This window comes from Pristiophorus japonicus, chromosome 21, assembly GCF_044704955.1.
Source record: "Pristiophorus japonicus isolate sPriJap1 chromosome 21, sPriJap1.hap1, whole genome shotgun sequence".
Classification (NCBI taxonomy): domain Eukaryota; kingdom Metazoa; phylum Chordata; class Chondrichthyes; family Pristiophoridae; genus Pristiophorus; species Pristiophorus japonicus.
The window spans coordinates 69,878,824-69,894,678 of NC_091997.1; the positions used below are offsets into that span (position 1 = coordinate 69,878,824).

Consider the following 15,855-nt stretch of genomic DNA (forward strand, 5'->3'; position numbering starts at 1 on the left):
GTTCATTAGGTTGATTCCAGATTCCGGAGATGAGGGGGTTGACTTATGAGGTTACGTTGAGCCTGTATTCATTGGAGTTCAGAAGGATGAGAGGTGATCTTATCAAAGCATACAAGATAATGAGGGCTCTTGACAAAGTGGATGCAGAGAGGATATTTCTACTCATAGGGGAAACTAGAACTAGGGGGCATAGAATAAGAGGCTGCCCTTTTAAAACTGAGATGAGGAGGAATTTCTTCTCTCTGAGGTTTGTAAATCTGTGGAATTCTTTGCCCTAGAGAGCTGTGGAGGCTGGGTCATTGAATATATTTAAGGCTGAGATAAACAGATTTTTGAGCGATAAGCGAATAAAGGGTTATGGGGAGCGGGCAGGGAAGTGGAACTGAGTCCATGATCAGATCAGCCATGATCGTATTAAATGGCGGAGCAGGTTCGAGGGGCCGAATGGCCTACTCCTGATGAAATGTGGGAAATGCAGTACTCCCCCCAGCACCGCACTCAAGTCTCTGGAGTCACCCAAATTTTCCCCCGTTCTCCTCCCAATGAGAGAGCTCGGCCATAAGATGGGTTCAGATAAGGAAGGCCCTTCCATCCATTTGATCTCATCCTGCCCCAATACCAGCCCCTTTAGAGCGTTTTACGGTTTAAAAGTCTAACTTGGTGGTCTCAATGTCAGATGCACACCCGATGATGCACACGCAAATAAACTGAATGATTAAATAACAGTTTCTTTTCATGCATATGTCTCTAAACCACACCCGGCAGGAACACTCACAAATTGTCCTTTACCCCCGCACACACTCAAAATCAGGCATAAATATAGTTTGTACATTTCCTGATGCTGAGGAAATTGCTCTATTGGTGAATACTGCCCAAGAATGGCCCTGAAATTAAGCACAGAGACCAGACCTGGATTTCAGCTAGCTTGAACATTAGTCATTTCTGAATACATGCTGCAGAACAGACCCAATCCCGACAGATGAATAGGAAGTTGGTGATGGAGAGTGAACCAATTTTTGAACCAATCATTACCTGATAGACGGAAATGATTGCCACAGTCATGGACACAACGAGTTTTGTTGGAATTCTGAATCCTGCATTGGAAAGAACAAATTGTTGGTTAAAAATCAAACAAGGAATCCTCTTCTCTTGACTCCATCAACATTCTTCAGAGAATGTTTGGAATTCTCTGCCCCATAGAGCTGTGGAGGCTGGGTCATTGAATATATTTAAAAAAGGTGGAGATATAGATTTTTGAAGGATAAGGGAGTAAAGGGTTACAGGGAGTGGGCAGGGTGTATGTAACCCTTGGAAACCTGTATCACACCACCACCAGAGGGCCTACCTGTTAAGAATCCCAAGGGATCTCAGCAACCCTTGGGAGCACTGTATATAAGCAGGCCTCCCACGCTGTACCAACACTCTGGAGTTTAATTAAAAGGAGCCAAGGTCACACTTACTCATTGCATACAGTACTCAGTTGTATCCTTTATTATGGGCGTAACACAGGGAAGTGGAGTTGAGGCCAAGATCAGATCAGCCGTGATCTTATTGAATGGCGGAGCAGGCTCGAGGGGCCGAATGGCCGACTCCTGCTCCTATTTCTTATGATAATCTGGACTGCCCGAAAGGGTGGTGGAAGTAGATTCAACAGTGCCTCTCAAAATTGCAGGGCTACGGGGAAAGAGCAGGGGGAGGGGGACTAATTGTATAGTGTTACGTATGTAAACTTTACTAGTGTGTAAGACTTGCCACCAGGGGGTGCACCTGTTGGAGACCCAAGGGTCACCTGCACACCCCGGGCAAGCAGATATAAAAAGGCAGTCTACCATGCTGCTTCCTCACTCTGGAGTTACATTAAAGAGACCAAGGTCACAACAGTTTGAGCTTACAGTATACAGTCTTGTGGAGTTATTCTGAACATAACATATAGTTCTTTCAAAGAGCTAGCACAGGTACGATGGGCCAAATGGCCTCCTTCCTCACTATGATTCTAAAGAGAGGCCATTGAAGGGAAAAGTACTCAATCATCAGTGTCCTTTATAGAAGCGGTATAGAGATGGAGCATTCTAACCAAGGTAGTGTTGGGATTTGCGAGTGATTGTATTAAAACCATTTCACACCAACTGCAGCTTTAAAGGTCTTACCTTCTACAGGCACATAGACGTATGCTCGCAGCAGGGTCCCTGCCCTGGACAAGAGGCTTGGCTGGTCTGTGCTGGCACTAAAGAGGAAAAAGAGACAAAGCTCTCAAACTACTTTTATTGAAGGCACCAAACACCGATTGGAATAGTTATTAAATATCCAGTATGTTACTCAGCTGGACAGACCAGGCTTGAAAAAGAAATACTTGCATTTATATAGCACCTTTCACGACAAACAGACGTCGCAAAACACTTTGCAGCCAATTAAGTACTTTTTGAAGTCACTGTTGTAATGTAGGAAACGTGGCAGCCATTTTGCGCACAGCAAGCTCCCAGAAACAGCTATATGATATTGACCAGATAATGTGTGTTTTTTTTTAGTGATGTTGATTAAGGGATAAATATTGGCCCCAGGACACCGGGGATAACTCCCCTGCTCTTCTTCGAAATAGTGCCATGGGATCTTTTACAGCCACCCGAGAGCAGATGGGGCCTCGGTTTAATGTCTCGACACATAATGGCACCTCCGACAGTGCAGCGCTCCCTCAGCACTGCATTGGGAGGTGCAGCCTGGATTTATGTGCTCAAGTCTCTGGAGTGGGACTTGAACCCACAACCTTCTGACTCAGGAGAGAGTGTGCTGCCCACTGAGCCACAGCTGACACTAGCTCTCGGCCCATATGGAGTTAGCCGGTCTCAGGCTGGGTGGCATGTGGTCAGAATGTGGCAATGGGCTTCAATTGGCTCTTTGGCCTCAAAGGAGAAAGGCTTCTGTTGCCATTTTCTGTGCGGCGATCCTCACTGGAGCATGCACTCGTGTGGGGCCAGGGCCGACGGTGAAGACGCCTGTTGTCGAGCAGCCCGCTGATTGGATTAGATGCCACTGAGGTGAGGTACCATGGGTGGCAGCAGTCTAGTGCAACTGGGAGCCCGGCAAAAGTCAAGCACCCTGCAGCAAAGGGGCAGGAGAGAAAAGGAGAAAAAAAACCCTGTAAAGTCAGTCATTCTCAAACCTGTTTATGGATGGTTTCTTTCTCAGCAAAATCTTCAGGTAGTCTGTGTAGTATTTACCAGCCGGACACTGAGGAAGAAACGAGACTTTGGTGAAGAATAACCACACAAGTTCAGCAGCAATCCCCAACAGATCAGGTAACAGCATCGACCGGTATTTGATATTTGCGGTGAACTTGACCCCAGTTATACTGCTGGCTGCCCCGTGTCCTAACTCGCACCGAGTCCCGCTCACCCATCACCCCCTGTGCTCGCTGCCCCGTGTCCTAACTCGCACCGAGTCCCGCTCACCCATCACCCCCTATGCTCGCTGCCCCATGTCCTACTCACCCATCACCCCCTGTGCTCGCTGCCCCGTGTCCTAACTCGCACCGAGTCCCGCTCACCCATCACCCCCTGTGCTCGCTGCCCCATATCCTAACTCGCACCGAGTCCCGCTCACCCATCACCCCCTGTGCTCGCTGCCCCATGTCGTAACTCGCACCGAGTCCTGCTCACCCATCACCCCCTATGCTCGCTGCCCCATGTCCTACTCATCCATCACCCCCTGTGCTCGCTGCCCCGTGTCCTAACTCACACCGAGTCCTGCTCACCCATCACCCCCTGTGCTCGCTGCTCCATGTCCTACTCACCCATCACCCCCTGTGCTCGCTGCCCCGTGTCCTAACTCGCACCGAGCCCCGCTCACCCATCACCCCCTGTGTTCTTAGGTGGCTGAACAGTCCAATACGAGAGCCACAGTCTCCATCACAGGTGGGACAGATAGGTCGTTGAGGGAAAGGGTGGGTGGGACTTGTTTGCCTTACGCTCTTTCCGCTGCCTGCGCTTGTTTCCTGCATGCTGTCGGTGACGAGACTCGAGGAGCTCAGCGCCCTCCCGGATGCACTTCCTCCACTTAGAGCTCTCATTGACTGGTGAAGCAGGCCGGAGGGGCAAGGAAATCTGCCGCCCTTACCCGGTCTGGCCTATACGTGGCTCTAGACCCACAGCAATGTGGTAGACGCTCAGCTGCCCAGTGAAATGACGACAAGGACGCTACTCTGTCGTGTCAAACAAACCTGCGACAATGGACTGTGGCGGAGGCTCACCACCACTTTCTCAAAAGGCAATTAGGGATGGGCAATAAATGCCGGCCTGGTCAGCGAAGCCCACATGCTGTGAATGAATAATTTAAAAAAAATATATATATATAATAGAAGGGTGGTGGAGGCAGACTCAAATCACTGCTTTCAAAAAGGAGTTAGACAAGTACCTGAGAGAAAAAGATTTGCAGGGTTATGAGGAAAGGGCGGGGGAGTGGGACTAGCCGAGGTGGTCTTGGAGAGCCAGCACGGGCTCGACGGGCCGAATGGCCTCCTTCCATGCTACAACCATTCTACAATGGTAGCTTGAGCCCCTTGTCCTACTCCCAGTTCAATTAATAATTTCCTTGATCCACCTCTGTGAGGTCACCCCTCAGACACTTGAATGTTCAAAGACCAGCGTCGCACATTGCCCAGAAGCTAACTTTGACACTTACCTGACGCAAGGGCAGATTTCCCGTTCCATCACAATTCCTCACCAGCAACACAGGATAAACGAGACTCAGAAATGCCAAGCATAAAAGCTGGGGCAGGCTTCTCAAGAGGGAATAGTATTTGTACAACTGGATAGCAAAAAGTAGGGAAAATAAAAGTTGAAATATTGAAACATGTTGCAGTGTTATGTGAATCTTTTTCTTTCACTCTCCAATTTGCTCCATCTAGTGAACTACTCAACTTCCGTTCATTTCTGTTATCCATAAACCAATTAAAGACTGTATTTATATCGCGCCTTTCATGACCTCAAGAGGTCCAAAAGCCCTTTACAGCCAAGTGTAGTCGCTGTTGCAATGCAGGAAACACAGCAGCCAAGTTGCGCACGGCAAGCTCCCACACAAGCAGTGAAATAACCAGGTGTCCGTTGAGGGACAATTATTGGCCAGGCCTTGCTCTTTAAAATGGTGCCGTGGGATCTTTTGCATCCACCCGAGGGAGCAGACGGGGCCTCGGTTTATCGCCCCCTCTGATAGTTGCCCCTCCGACAGTGCGGCACTCCCTCGGCACTGCACTGGAGCAGTCAGCCTAGATTTTGTGCGCTCAAGTCCCTGGAGTGGGACTCGAACCCACGACCTTTGGACTTGTTCCCTGGCATACATGGACTCGGGCTACATTCAGGAGAGCTGATAAAACCATTACATTTGTCTTACAGTCGCAGTTTGAGGCGATTTGCTCGCTGGTTCTCAGCGATCAGAAGCCAAAAGGAGCTGCTTCTTCAGATAACGGAGAGAAAAGGATTATTGTCCTGCTTCAACAAATCACTTCAAATGCCAACAATTGGGATACTGTTTGCACTGCAATTAGAGTTTGAACAAATCTCAGATTAAAACTTCAAGACAGTTGCATAAGCAAAAAAAAGAAATAATTACCTCGGATGTTAAGGGGCATTCAGCGATCTGCCAAAGGAGAACACCACAGTGGTACCAGGACAGCAGGCTACCAAGCAGGTAACCTACTTTGCTCTTGACTGTTGAGCACGCAAGAAGGGGATAGTACAGGGCTGGGTAGTACAGTAAGGCAGTGATCTTCCAGTACTCTATATATAAAGAAAAGGACAGACAGAGAGAGAGAGAGAGAGAGAGAGAGAGAGAGAGAGCAATTTGGTTATAGCAGAGTACCCAATAAGACATAAGAACATAAGAAATAGGAGCAGGAGTGGGCCATTCGGCCCCTCGAGCCTGCACCGCCATTCAATAAGATCGTGGCTGATCTGATCTTGGCCTCAGCTCCACTTCTCTGCCCCCTCCCCTTAACCCTCGACTCCCTTATCGTTTAAAAATCTATCTCCACCTTAAATATATTCAATGACCCAGCCCCCACAGCTCCCTGGGACAGAGAACTCCACACCAACACACGTGTGCGTACGTGTGCGCGTGAGATAGTTGCAGGGAAACTGAAACTACGCTGTAGTGTACAGTGATTGGAGGCTCTGTACATCATGGTCTGATTACCCATGATCTCCGTCTGGACACAAACTAACTTCTTTGTGCAACAAATTCCCACACAAAAGGCTTCGGAGTAGCCTATTATAAAAATGTAAATAAAATCCACCTTTGGAATCATAGAAGTTTACAGCACGGAAGGAGGCCATTTCGGCCCATCGTGTCCGTGCCGGCCGACCAAGAGCTATCCAGCCTAATCCCACTTTCCAGCTCTGGGTCCGTAGCCCTGTAGGTTACGGCACTTCAAGTGCACATCCAAGTATTTTTTAAAATGTTATTTTATTTTTCAAAATGCGATGAGGGTTTCTGCCTCTACCACCCTTTCAGGCAGTGAGTTCCAGACCCCCCACCACCCTCTGGGTGAAGACATTTCCCCTCAAATCCCCTCTAAACCTCCTCCCCAATTACTTTAAATCTGTGCCCCCTGGTTGTTGACCCCTCTGCCAAGGGAAACGGATCCTTCCTATCCACTCTATCCAGGCCCCTCATAATTTTATACACCTCAATCAGGATTCCCCTCAGCCACCTCTGTTCCAAAGAAAACAACCCCAGCCTCTCCAAATCTTTCCTCATAGCCAAAATTCTCCAGTCCAGGCAACATTTTTGCAAATCTCCTCTGCACCCTTTCCAGTGCAATCACCTCTTTCCTGTAATGTGGTGACCAGAACTGCACGCAGTACTCTAGCTGTGGCCTAACCAGTGTTGTATACAGTTCAAGCATAACCTCCCTGCTCTTGTATTCCATGCCTCGATTAGTAAAGGCAAGTATTCCATATGCCTTCTTAACCGCCTTATCTACTTGAAATTAGACACTTTCTCCCACATAACATCCCAGAGATGTCTCGTGTACCCCTCCACACACCACTCCCTCGTACCAGTATGGGAAACCCTGCTCCACATATTATGGATTATAATATTTCCCGTCTACAGATGTCACTTTGTGTCACAATTTTTAAGGTGTCAATATGGTTCGGTTTAATACAGTAAAAACCAGTCCAACAATTTACAGCATCAATTTTTTTTTTTAAATAAAGAAACATTCAATGCTCATAAAACACAAACATCTTCTCAAAAGACCACAGCCAAATAAATCACAGAACGGTTACAGCACAGGAGGAGGCCATTCAGCCCGTCGAGCCTGTGCCGGCTCTCTGCAAGAGCACCTCAGCCAGTCCCACTCCCCCGCCCTTTCCCTGTAGCCCTGCAAATGTATTTTCCTTCAGGTACTTATCCAACTCCCCCTTGAAAGCCATGATTCAATCTGCCTCCACCACCCTTGATAAAGTGTAACATCCCCACCGACACCTAGGAGTCCCTGGCCCAAGACTGCCCTAAGTGGAGGAAGTGCATCCGGGAGGGCGCTGAGCACCTCGAGTCTCCTCCGAGAACGTGCGGAGGACAAGGGCAGGCAGCGGAAGGAGCGTGCGGCAAACCAGACTCCCCACCCACCCTTTCCCTCAACGACAATGTCCCACCTGTGACAGAGACTGTAATTCCCGTATTGGACTATTCAGTCACCTGAGAACTCACTTTTAGAGTGGAAGTAAGTTTCCTCGATTTCGAGGGACTGCCTATGATGATGACGATGATACTCTAAATGATCACTTGTTTTTTTTTTTCCCCAGGCAGTGCATTCCAGTTCTTGACTGTTATGTATGCAACACTATGTAACCAGCATTCTACTGCCACCAGAGGGCGTATCTGTTAGACATAGAAAAAAGGTGCAGGAGTAAGCCATTCGGCCCTTTGAGCCTGCACCCCTTGGAAGCACTGTATATAAGCAGGCCTCCCATGCTGTACCAACACTCTGGAGTTAGAATAAAAGAGACTAAGGTCACGCTTACTCACGTCTACAGTAGTCAATCACATAACTTTATTCTGGACATAACACTAACTACACTGCATACATTTTTTTTTAAAACTTCACATGTCCTTTGGTTCTTTTGCCAATCACCTTAAATCTGTGTCCTCTGGTCCTTGGCCCTTCCGCCAATGGGAACAGTTTCTCGCTACCTACTCTGTTCAGACCCAGCATGATTTTGAACACCCGATTATAAAGAGTCACAGTTCCAGGGCGTCAGTTTATACTAGGTGCCACTGAGCTAGATTTGTGCATATTACTTTGTGGTTACCGCTGCTTGCTCAGAGACGAATCTCTTTGAGGTTATAAAACACAACGCGGTTTGCACTCAAGCGTTAGTTCCATTCTCCATTTTATAAGCTGGAATTTCCACTGCGTCGTGGCTTGTGAGTCATCAACAGGTTAATTGTTTTTGATCATGGGCCAACACAAGAGTTGCTTGAATGCATTTCCTATCTTGGTACTGAAGACTTCCCACTGCCTGGCAGTCATTTCAAAAAGGGTTCCATTAACGTCACGGGGCAATTGGCCTTCAGTCCTAGGTTCCTTATCCTCACTCGAAGAGGAGCTTTCCACCTTGGGAGTTAGAAGCAGTTTTGCCCATTTACCTTTGGTCTCCTTCGAGGATTCCACAATGAAGGGGAAAGGATTCGCCGCAAGGACCACCCCACACAGGGAACAGAAGAGCACTCCAAACACAGCAGCGGCAATCCCTCTGTGGTAGTCATTTTCAAAGAAGCCCACTGGACTGTAAATACAAGAGCATCTTACCCATGTCAAAATAAGACAATCAACCAAGGACAAATTATGACCGAATGCGGCTTTGTTTCGAATAAAAATACCCTGATCAAATATTAATTTTATCAATATCGCTATCTTAAGGGGAAGCTACACCAGTGAGAAAGGAATGGAAAGGTTGGCAAGGGGATGTATTGTGTAAATTGATATACGAGGAAGAAAATTAATAGTAATATATCCATTAATGCTTTCTAATCTAATGCAATGACAAACAGCATTTATGTAGTATCTTTAATGTAGTAAGGCACATTGTCAAATTTTTGTTTGGTATCGAGCCACGAGTTATTTGGACCGGTGACCAAAAGCTTGGTCAAAGATAGGTTTTAAGGAGCGTCTTAGAGGAGAGGTTTAGGGAGGGAGTTCCAGAGTTTGGGGCCTCGACAACTGAAGGCACGGCCACCAATGGGATGTGCGAGGGGCCAGAATTGTGGTCGAGGGGGAGAGAGGGAAAAGGGGGAGAGATATATTATATATATATCTGGGAGGGTTTGGAGCAGTGCGTTGGTGCAGGAATGGTGGATCAGCTGGAGGGCCATTTCCATCTGCCTCCAGAAATCAACAGTGCAAAACCCATCAAAGAGGCAGCTAGACCTAACTCGGGAATGGCGACAGTGTTGCTGCAGTGTGGAGTCTAGGCAGAGGAGCTCTGGCAGTGTGGTGAGTCTCCTGGCATTTTAACAAACGTGGAATAAGTTTTTATTTTATTTTAAAAGAACATAAGAATAGGCCATTAGGCCTCTTGAGCCTGCTCCACCATTCAATAAGATCATAGCTGATTTTCTACCGATCATAAAAATGCAAGCATGTTCAACCCGAATCCAGGAGACCAGAGGGGCAAATCTTTCGAACCAGGTTTACTTGTTACCATCAGGTCAGAAACAAAATTAGGACTTACTGAGTTAAGGCATGAACGAAGTGAATGGAAGGTCGTTCAATACAGACATAGAATGGGGCACAAGAGCAAGGTGCAGGTTAGCCAAACTTGGATTATATACAAGTTCCCCAACCCAGTAGACAACAAGTAACTTTGTGTCTTTGCGATGCACTAATTGAACAGAAATTAACAATGGCTGTGCCTCCCTACAGAAGCTAGTTGGCATATTGGAGGGTCCCAGATTTTGAGCGATGGGATGCGATAACACTGTAGTCACTGATGTCATAGCAGTGCATTTGGAAAGAGGTGACATGATAGGTCCAAGTCAGCATGGATTTGTGAAAGGGAAATCATGCTTGACAAATCTTCTGGAATTTTTTGAGGATGTTTCCAGTAGAGTGGATAAGGGAGAACCAGTTGATGTGGTATATTTGGACTTTCAGAAGGCGTTCGACAAGGTCCCACACAAGAGATTGATGTGCAAAGTTAGAGCACATGGGATTGGGGGTAGTGTACTGACATGGATTGAGAACTGGTTGTCAGACAGGAAGCAAAGAGTAGGAGTAAATGGGTACTTTTCAGAATGGCAGGCAGTGACTAGTGGGGTACCGCAAGGTTTTGTGCTGGGGCCCCAGCTGTTTACACTGTACATTAATGATTTAGATGAGGGGATTAAATGTAGTATCTCCAAATTTGCGGATGACACTAAGTTGGGTGGCAGTGTGAGCTGCGAGGAGGATGCTGTGAGGCTGCAGAGCGACTTGGATAGGTTAGGTGAGTGGGCAAATGCATGGCAGATGAAGTATAATGTGGATAAATGTGAGGTTATCCACTTTGGTGGTAAAAACAGAGAGACAAACTATTATCTGAATGGTGACAGATTAGGAAAAGGGGAGGTGCAAAGAGACCTGGGTGTCATGGTACATCAGTCATTGAAGGTTGGCATGCAGGTGCAGCAGGCGGTTAAGAAAACAAATGGCATGTTGGCCTTCATAGCAAGGGGATTTGAGTACAGGGGCAGGGAGGTGTTGCTACAGTTGTACAGGGCATTGGTGAGGCCACACCTGGAGTATTGTGTACAGTTTTGGTCTCCTAACCTGAGGAAGGACATTCTTGCTATTGAGGGAGTGCAGCGAAGGTTCACCAGACTGATTCCCGGGATGGCGGGACTGACCTATCAAGAAAGACTGGATCAACTGGGCTTGTATTCACTGGAGTTTAGAAGAATGAGAGGGGACCTCATAGAAACGTTTAAAATTCTGACGGGGTTAGACAGGTTAGATGCAGGAAGAATGTTCCCAATGTTGGGGAAGTCCAGAACCAGAGGTCACAGTCTAAGGATAAGGGGTAAGCCATTTAGGACCGAGATGCGGAGGAACTTCTTCACCCAGAGAGTGGTGAACCTGTGGAATTCTCTACCACAGGAAGTTGTTGAGGCCAATTCACTAAATATATTCAAAAAGGAGTTAGATGAGGTCCTTACTACTAGGGGGATCAAGGGGTATGGCGAGAAAGCAGGAATGGGGTACTGAAGTTGAATGTTCAGCCATGAACTCATTGAATGGCGGTGCAGGCTAGAAGGGCCGAATGGCCTACTCCTGCACCTATTTTCTATGTTTCTATGTTTCTAAAACTCTTGGGTCCCGCTCAGGGAGACCGCTCCATGCAGATCTGGCTACCCGAATGCTCACTGCTCTCTCCCAACAGTTAGAAATTGGGGAGAGACGAATCCCACCCCTTCTGAACATTTCAATTAAGGTCAGGTAGGTTTTAATTGGCTTGATCGGCACCCCATCCACCACCCTAAACACTCCCTCCCTCCCTCCACCACCGGCGCCCCCTGGCTGCAGTGTGCACCATCTACAAGATGCACTGCAGCAACTCGCCAAGGCTTCTTCGCCAGCACCTCCCAAACCCGCAACCTTTACCACCTAGAAGGACAAGGGCAGAAGGCGCATGGGAACACCACCACCTCCACGTTCCCCTCCAAGTCACACACCATCCTGACTTGGAAATATTTTGGCCGTCCCTTCATCGTCGCTGGGTCAAAATCCTGGAACTCCCTCCCTAACAGCACTGTGGGAGCACCTTCACCACACGGGCTGCAGCGGTTCAAGGCGGCGGCTCACCACCACCTCCTCAAGGGGCAATTAGTGATGGGCAATAAATGCCGGCCTTGCCAGCGACGCCCACGTTCAGTGAATGAACGAGCAAAGTGCCCAGGTGCATATCAACCTCCCCCAAACATTTTGTATGCTGCACTGGACTTGCCTCCATTGATTCACACTCCAAATTCAGGTTGGCACCCGGATTAACTCAGTCAAGTTTAATGCCAGTGCAAAGTAGGACTCACTTCACAACAGTGCTAAACTGGGCGGTGTAAATATCACTTGTGTGGTTACTGGAAGACTTAACGGGGGGGGGGGTGGGGAATAGAAGATAAAGCCTTAAGTAGTTTTTTTTTAAATAGTAGGAATTCTTAATGAGGTTTAGTTGCGGGGATCATTACAGAATATTGTTACGCACAAGTGGAGATTAACCTACTTTTTTTTTTTGGAAGTCTTAAGGTTTCAAATCCCACTTTAATGAACACCCCTTGCTGCATCACCTCACAGAGAGCGAGAGAGAACACCTTGTATAATGAACCCAGAGAGCTGTATGTGGGGAGCTCATATTTCCGGCTTATAACAAAGACTGACGGAGCCGAAGCAAGTTAAAAGAAATTCTAGCGATGCTTTTAACGGGTGCTGTGTGTGGGAGTCTCAATACTGCTCAGTAACCCATTTTATGGAGGGCAGTATCCAGGGTGAGAATAGGAACAAGGCACACAGAAAGACACGCTTGCATAAACATTACTAAGTAGGTGAGCTTTCAGTGCTCCCCCGCACACTTATAACGCGCTGATGTATATACACCAAAAAGGTCACGGGTGGTGACCTCGGGAGCCCGACACTTTAGTTCATCCAGGGTTCAAGCGTCGACCCCGGGGACCCGAAGGAGAGCAGGCACTTAACTGCAAGAGGCCAGGAACGCCGCCACACCAACCCTTGCACAGCTGCCTCCGCTTCACCAGGAAGGACAGGAACACCAACACCAACAACTGAAAGAGACAGAGACAACGAGGAGGAACTCGCACACCATCCCAACACAGCGCCCATTCGGACCGAACAGATTGTTCCAAACACTCGGAACGTAGGAATGGGAATGGACCATTTAGCGCATCGGAACAGGAGGAGGCCATTCAGCCCCTCGAGCCTGTTCCGCCATTCAATGTGACCATGGCTGATCCGCGACCTAACTCCATCTACCCGCCTTTGGCCCGTATCCTTTGCTTTACGAAATTCTATCAATCTCCAAATTTAAAATTTACAATTGACCCTTCATCAATTGCCGTTTGCGGAAGAGTTCCAGACTTCTACCGCCCTTTGTGTGCGCGCAAGAGAGTTACCCAACTTCATTCTTGAAAGGTTGGACTCTAATGTTTAGGCTACATCCTAGATTCCCCAACCAGCAGAAATTATTTATCTAATTTACCCATTCCCCGGTCACTCTTTAAAGCAAAGACATGCCCCCCATTACTAGTCCACCCCTGCCCCCCTCCCAATACTAGTTCTCTACCCCTCTGCCTGGCCTCCCAATACCCTCCCCTCCTGGCCTCCAAATACCCTCCTCCCCTCCAAATACCCTCCTCCCTCACCTCCCCACACCCTCCTCTCCTCTCCCCCCCCCCCCCCGCCTCCCAATACCCTCCACCCCCCCAGCCTCCCAATACCCAATACAACCCCCCCTCCCCGGCCTCCCAATACCCAATACCCCCCCCCTCCCCGGCCTCCCAATACCTAATAGCCCTCCCCTCCCAATACCCAATACCTCCCCCCTCCCCCTCCCCGGCCTCCCAATACCCAATACCTCCCCCCCCCCACCTCCCCAGCCTCCCAATACCCCCCCCCCACCCTCCCAATACCCGCCCCCCCCCCTCCCCGGCCTCCCAATACCCAATACCCCCCAACTCTCCCCGACCTCCCAATACCCCCCCCAGTCTCCCAATACCCGCCCCCCTCCCAAAATCAATACCCAATACCCACCCCCCCCGGCCTCCCAATACCCACCACCCCCCCTCCCCCCCCGGCCTCCCAATACCCAATAACCCCCCCCTCCCAATACCCAATACCCCCCCCCACTCCCCGGCCTCCCAATACCCCCCCTTCACCCTCCCCGGCCTCCCAATAACCCCCCATCCCCAATACCCAACCCCCCCCGGCCTCCCAATACCCCCCCGGCCTCCCAATACCCAATACCCCCCCACCCCCAATACCTACCCCCCCTCCCAATACCCAATACCCCCCCACCCCCAATACCTACCCCCCCCTCCCAATACCCAATACCCCCCCACCCCCAATACCTACCCCCCCCTCCCAATACCCAATACCCCCCCACCCCCAATACCTACCCCCCCCCTCCCAATACCCAATACCACCCCCCCCCGGCCTCCCAATACCCAATACCCTTCCCACCCCGGCCTCCCAATACCCCCCCCCCGGCCTCCCCCGAATACCTCCCCCCCCCCCCCACCGGCCTCCCAATACCCCCTCCCCACATCCGGCCTCCCAATACCCTCTCCCCCCCTCCCTTGGCCTCCCAATACTAGTTTCTTCCCCCCATCCCACAACTAATTTAAACCGCATGGCCCGGGTTTCCAAGAGACACTGTGAGTAAACCCATCGGAGCCATTTAATAATCCACCCTGAGTGAGGTCTCCCGTAGAAGAGCAGCTCCCAACTTCCCTCGGTTATAATTTCAATCACATGGGGTGAAGGGGGAAGTGGGGAAGTCAGTCAGTGAACCATTTACACAGTTTGTTATTCATGGTGAAAACACATCCAGGGGTAAAAAATAAATTATAGCATCTTTCACATTCTCAGGTCAGTCAATTAATTACTTTTGGGAGCATAAAGGTACTTAAAAAAACACACACTACACAACAACCACAAGGTTCCACAAACAGCTATGGGATAAATTTTGATGGTGAAAGTGGTGGTGGGATAAATATTGGCCAGGACACCTGGGATAACTCCCCCGCTATTCGAAATAATGCTACAGGATCTTTTATGTCCACCTGAGAGCAGATGGGGCCTCGGTTTAACGTCTCAACCGAAAGATGGCACTCCAGCAGTGCGGCGCTCCCTCAGCACCGCCCCTCCGACAGCGCGGCGCTCCCTCAGCACCGCCCCTCCGACAGCGCGGCGCTCCCTCAGCACCGCCCCTCCGACAGCGCGGCGCTCCCTCAGCACCGCCCCTCCGACAGCGCGGCGCTCCCTCAGCACCGCCCCTCCGACAGCGCGGCGCTCCCTCAGCACCGCCCCTCCGACAGCGCGGCGCTCCCTCAGCACCGCCCCTCCGACAGCGCGGCGCTCCCTCAGCACCGCCCCTCCGACAGCGCGGCGCTCCCTCAGCACCGCCCCTCCGACAGCGCGGCGCTCCCTCAGCACCGCCCCTCCGACAGCGCGGCGCTCCCTCAGCACCGCCCCTCCGACAGCGCGGCGCTCCCTCAGCACCGCCCCTCCGACAGCGCGGCGCTCCCTCAGCACCGCCCCTCCGACAGTACAGCGCTCCCTCAGCACCGCCCCTCCAACAGCGCGGCGCTCCCTCAGCACCGCCCCTCCGACAGTACGGCGCTCCCTCAGCACCGCCCCTCCGACAGCGCGGCGCTCCCTCAGCACCGCCCCTCCGACAGTACGGCGCTCCCTCAGCACCGCCCCTCCGACAGCGCGGCGCTCCCTCAGCACTGTCCCTCCGACAGCGCGGCGCTCCCTCAGCACTGCACTGGGAGTTTACAATCTCTTTACAAGTGGCAACAGTAGAAATCGTCCCGCAATAAATGTCGAGAGAAACCTACACAATATTGAAACAAACCATGTGTAAATTACTTGACGCACCTCACTCCTACTCACTAGCCTTGCTCACTTGAAAGGATAGACACAAGACGACTCAGAATCAAAGACATTTGCTCCAAACCTTCATGTTAAAAGCTGAATGGCGTTTTAAAAAAAAAACACAGAAGACTTACCGATACGCCTGCCGCACAGATATGATACAAATCAGCTGGGATGGTGCGATCACAGCGAGTTAGGCTATAGAACAAAGCAAA

At 50.0% G+C, this 15,855-nt stretch overlaps 1 protein-coding gene across 1 annotated transcript in view; it reads right to left on the minus strand.

The window, feature by feature from the left end:
- stra6 (signaling receptor and transporter of retinol STRA6) overlaps positions 1–15,855 on the minus strand; it is a 53,258-nt gene that overhangs the window by 19,333 nt on the left and 18,070 nt on the right. Inside the window, exons 3-10 of the mRNA XM_070865019.1 lie at positions 15,775–15,838; positions 12,722–12,807; positions 8,644–8,783; positions 5,602–5,768; positions 4,675–4,800; positions 3,158–3,225; positions 2,148–2,224; positions 1,033–1,094 (exon numbers count right to left, since the gene is read on the minus strand). Of these exons, the coding sequence (XP_070721120.1) occupies positions 1,033–1,094; positions 2,148–2,224; positions 3,158–3,225; positions 4,675–4,800; positions 5,602–5,768; positions 8,644–8,783; positions 12,722–12,807; positions 15,775–15,838 (790 nt within the window). The remainder of the gene's footprint in view (positions 1–1,032; positions 1,095–2,147; positions 2,225–3,157; positions 3,226–4,674; positions 4,801–5,601; positions 5,769–8,643; positions 8,784–12,721; positions 12,808–15,774; positions 15,839–15,855) is intronic.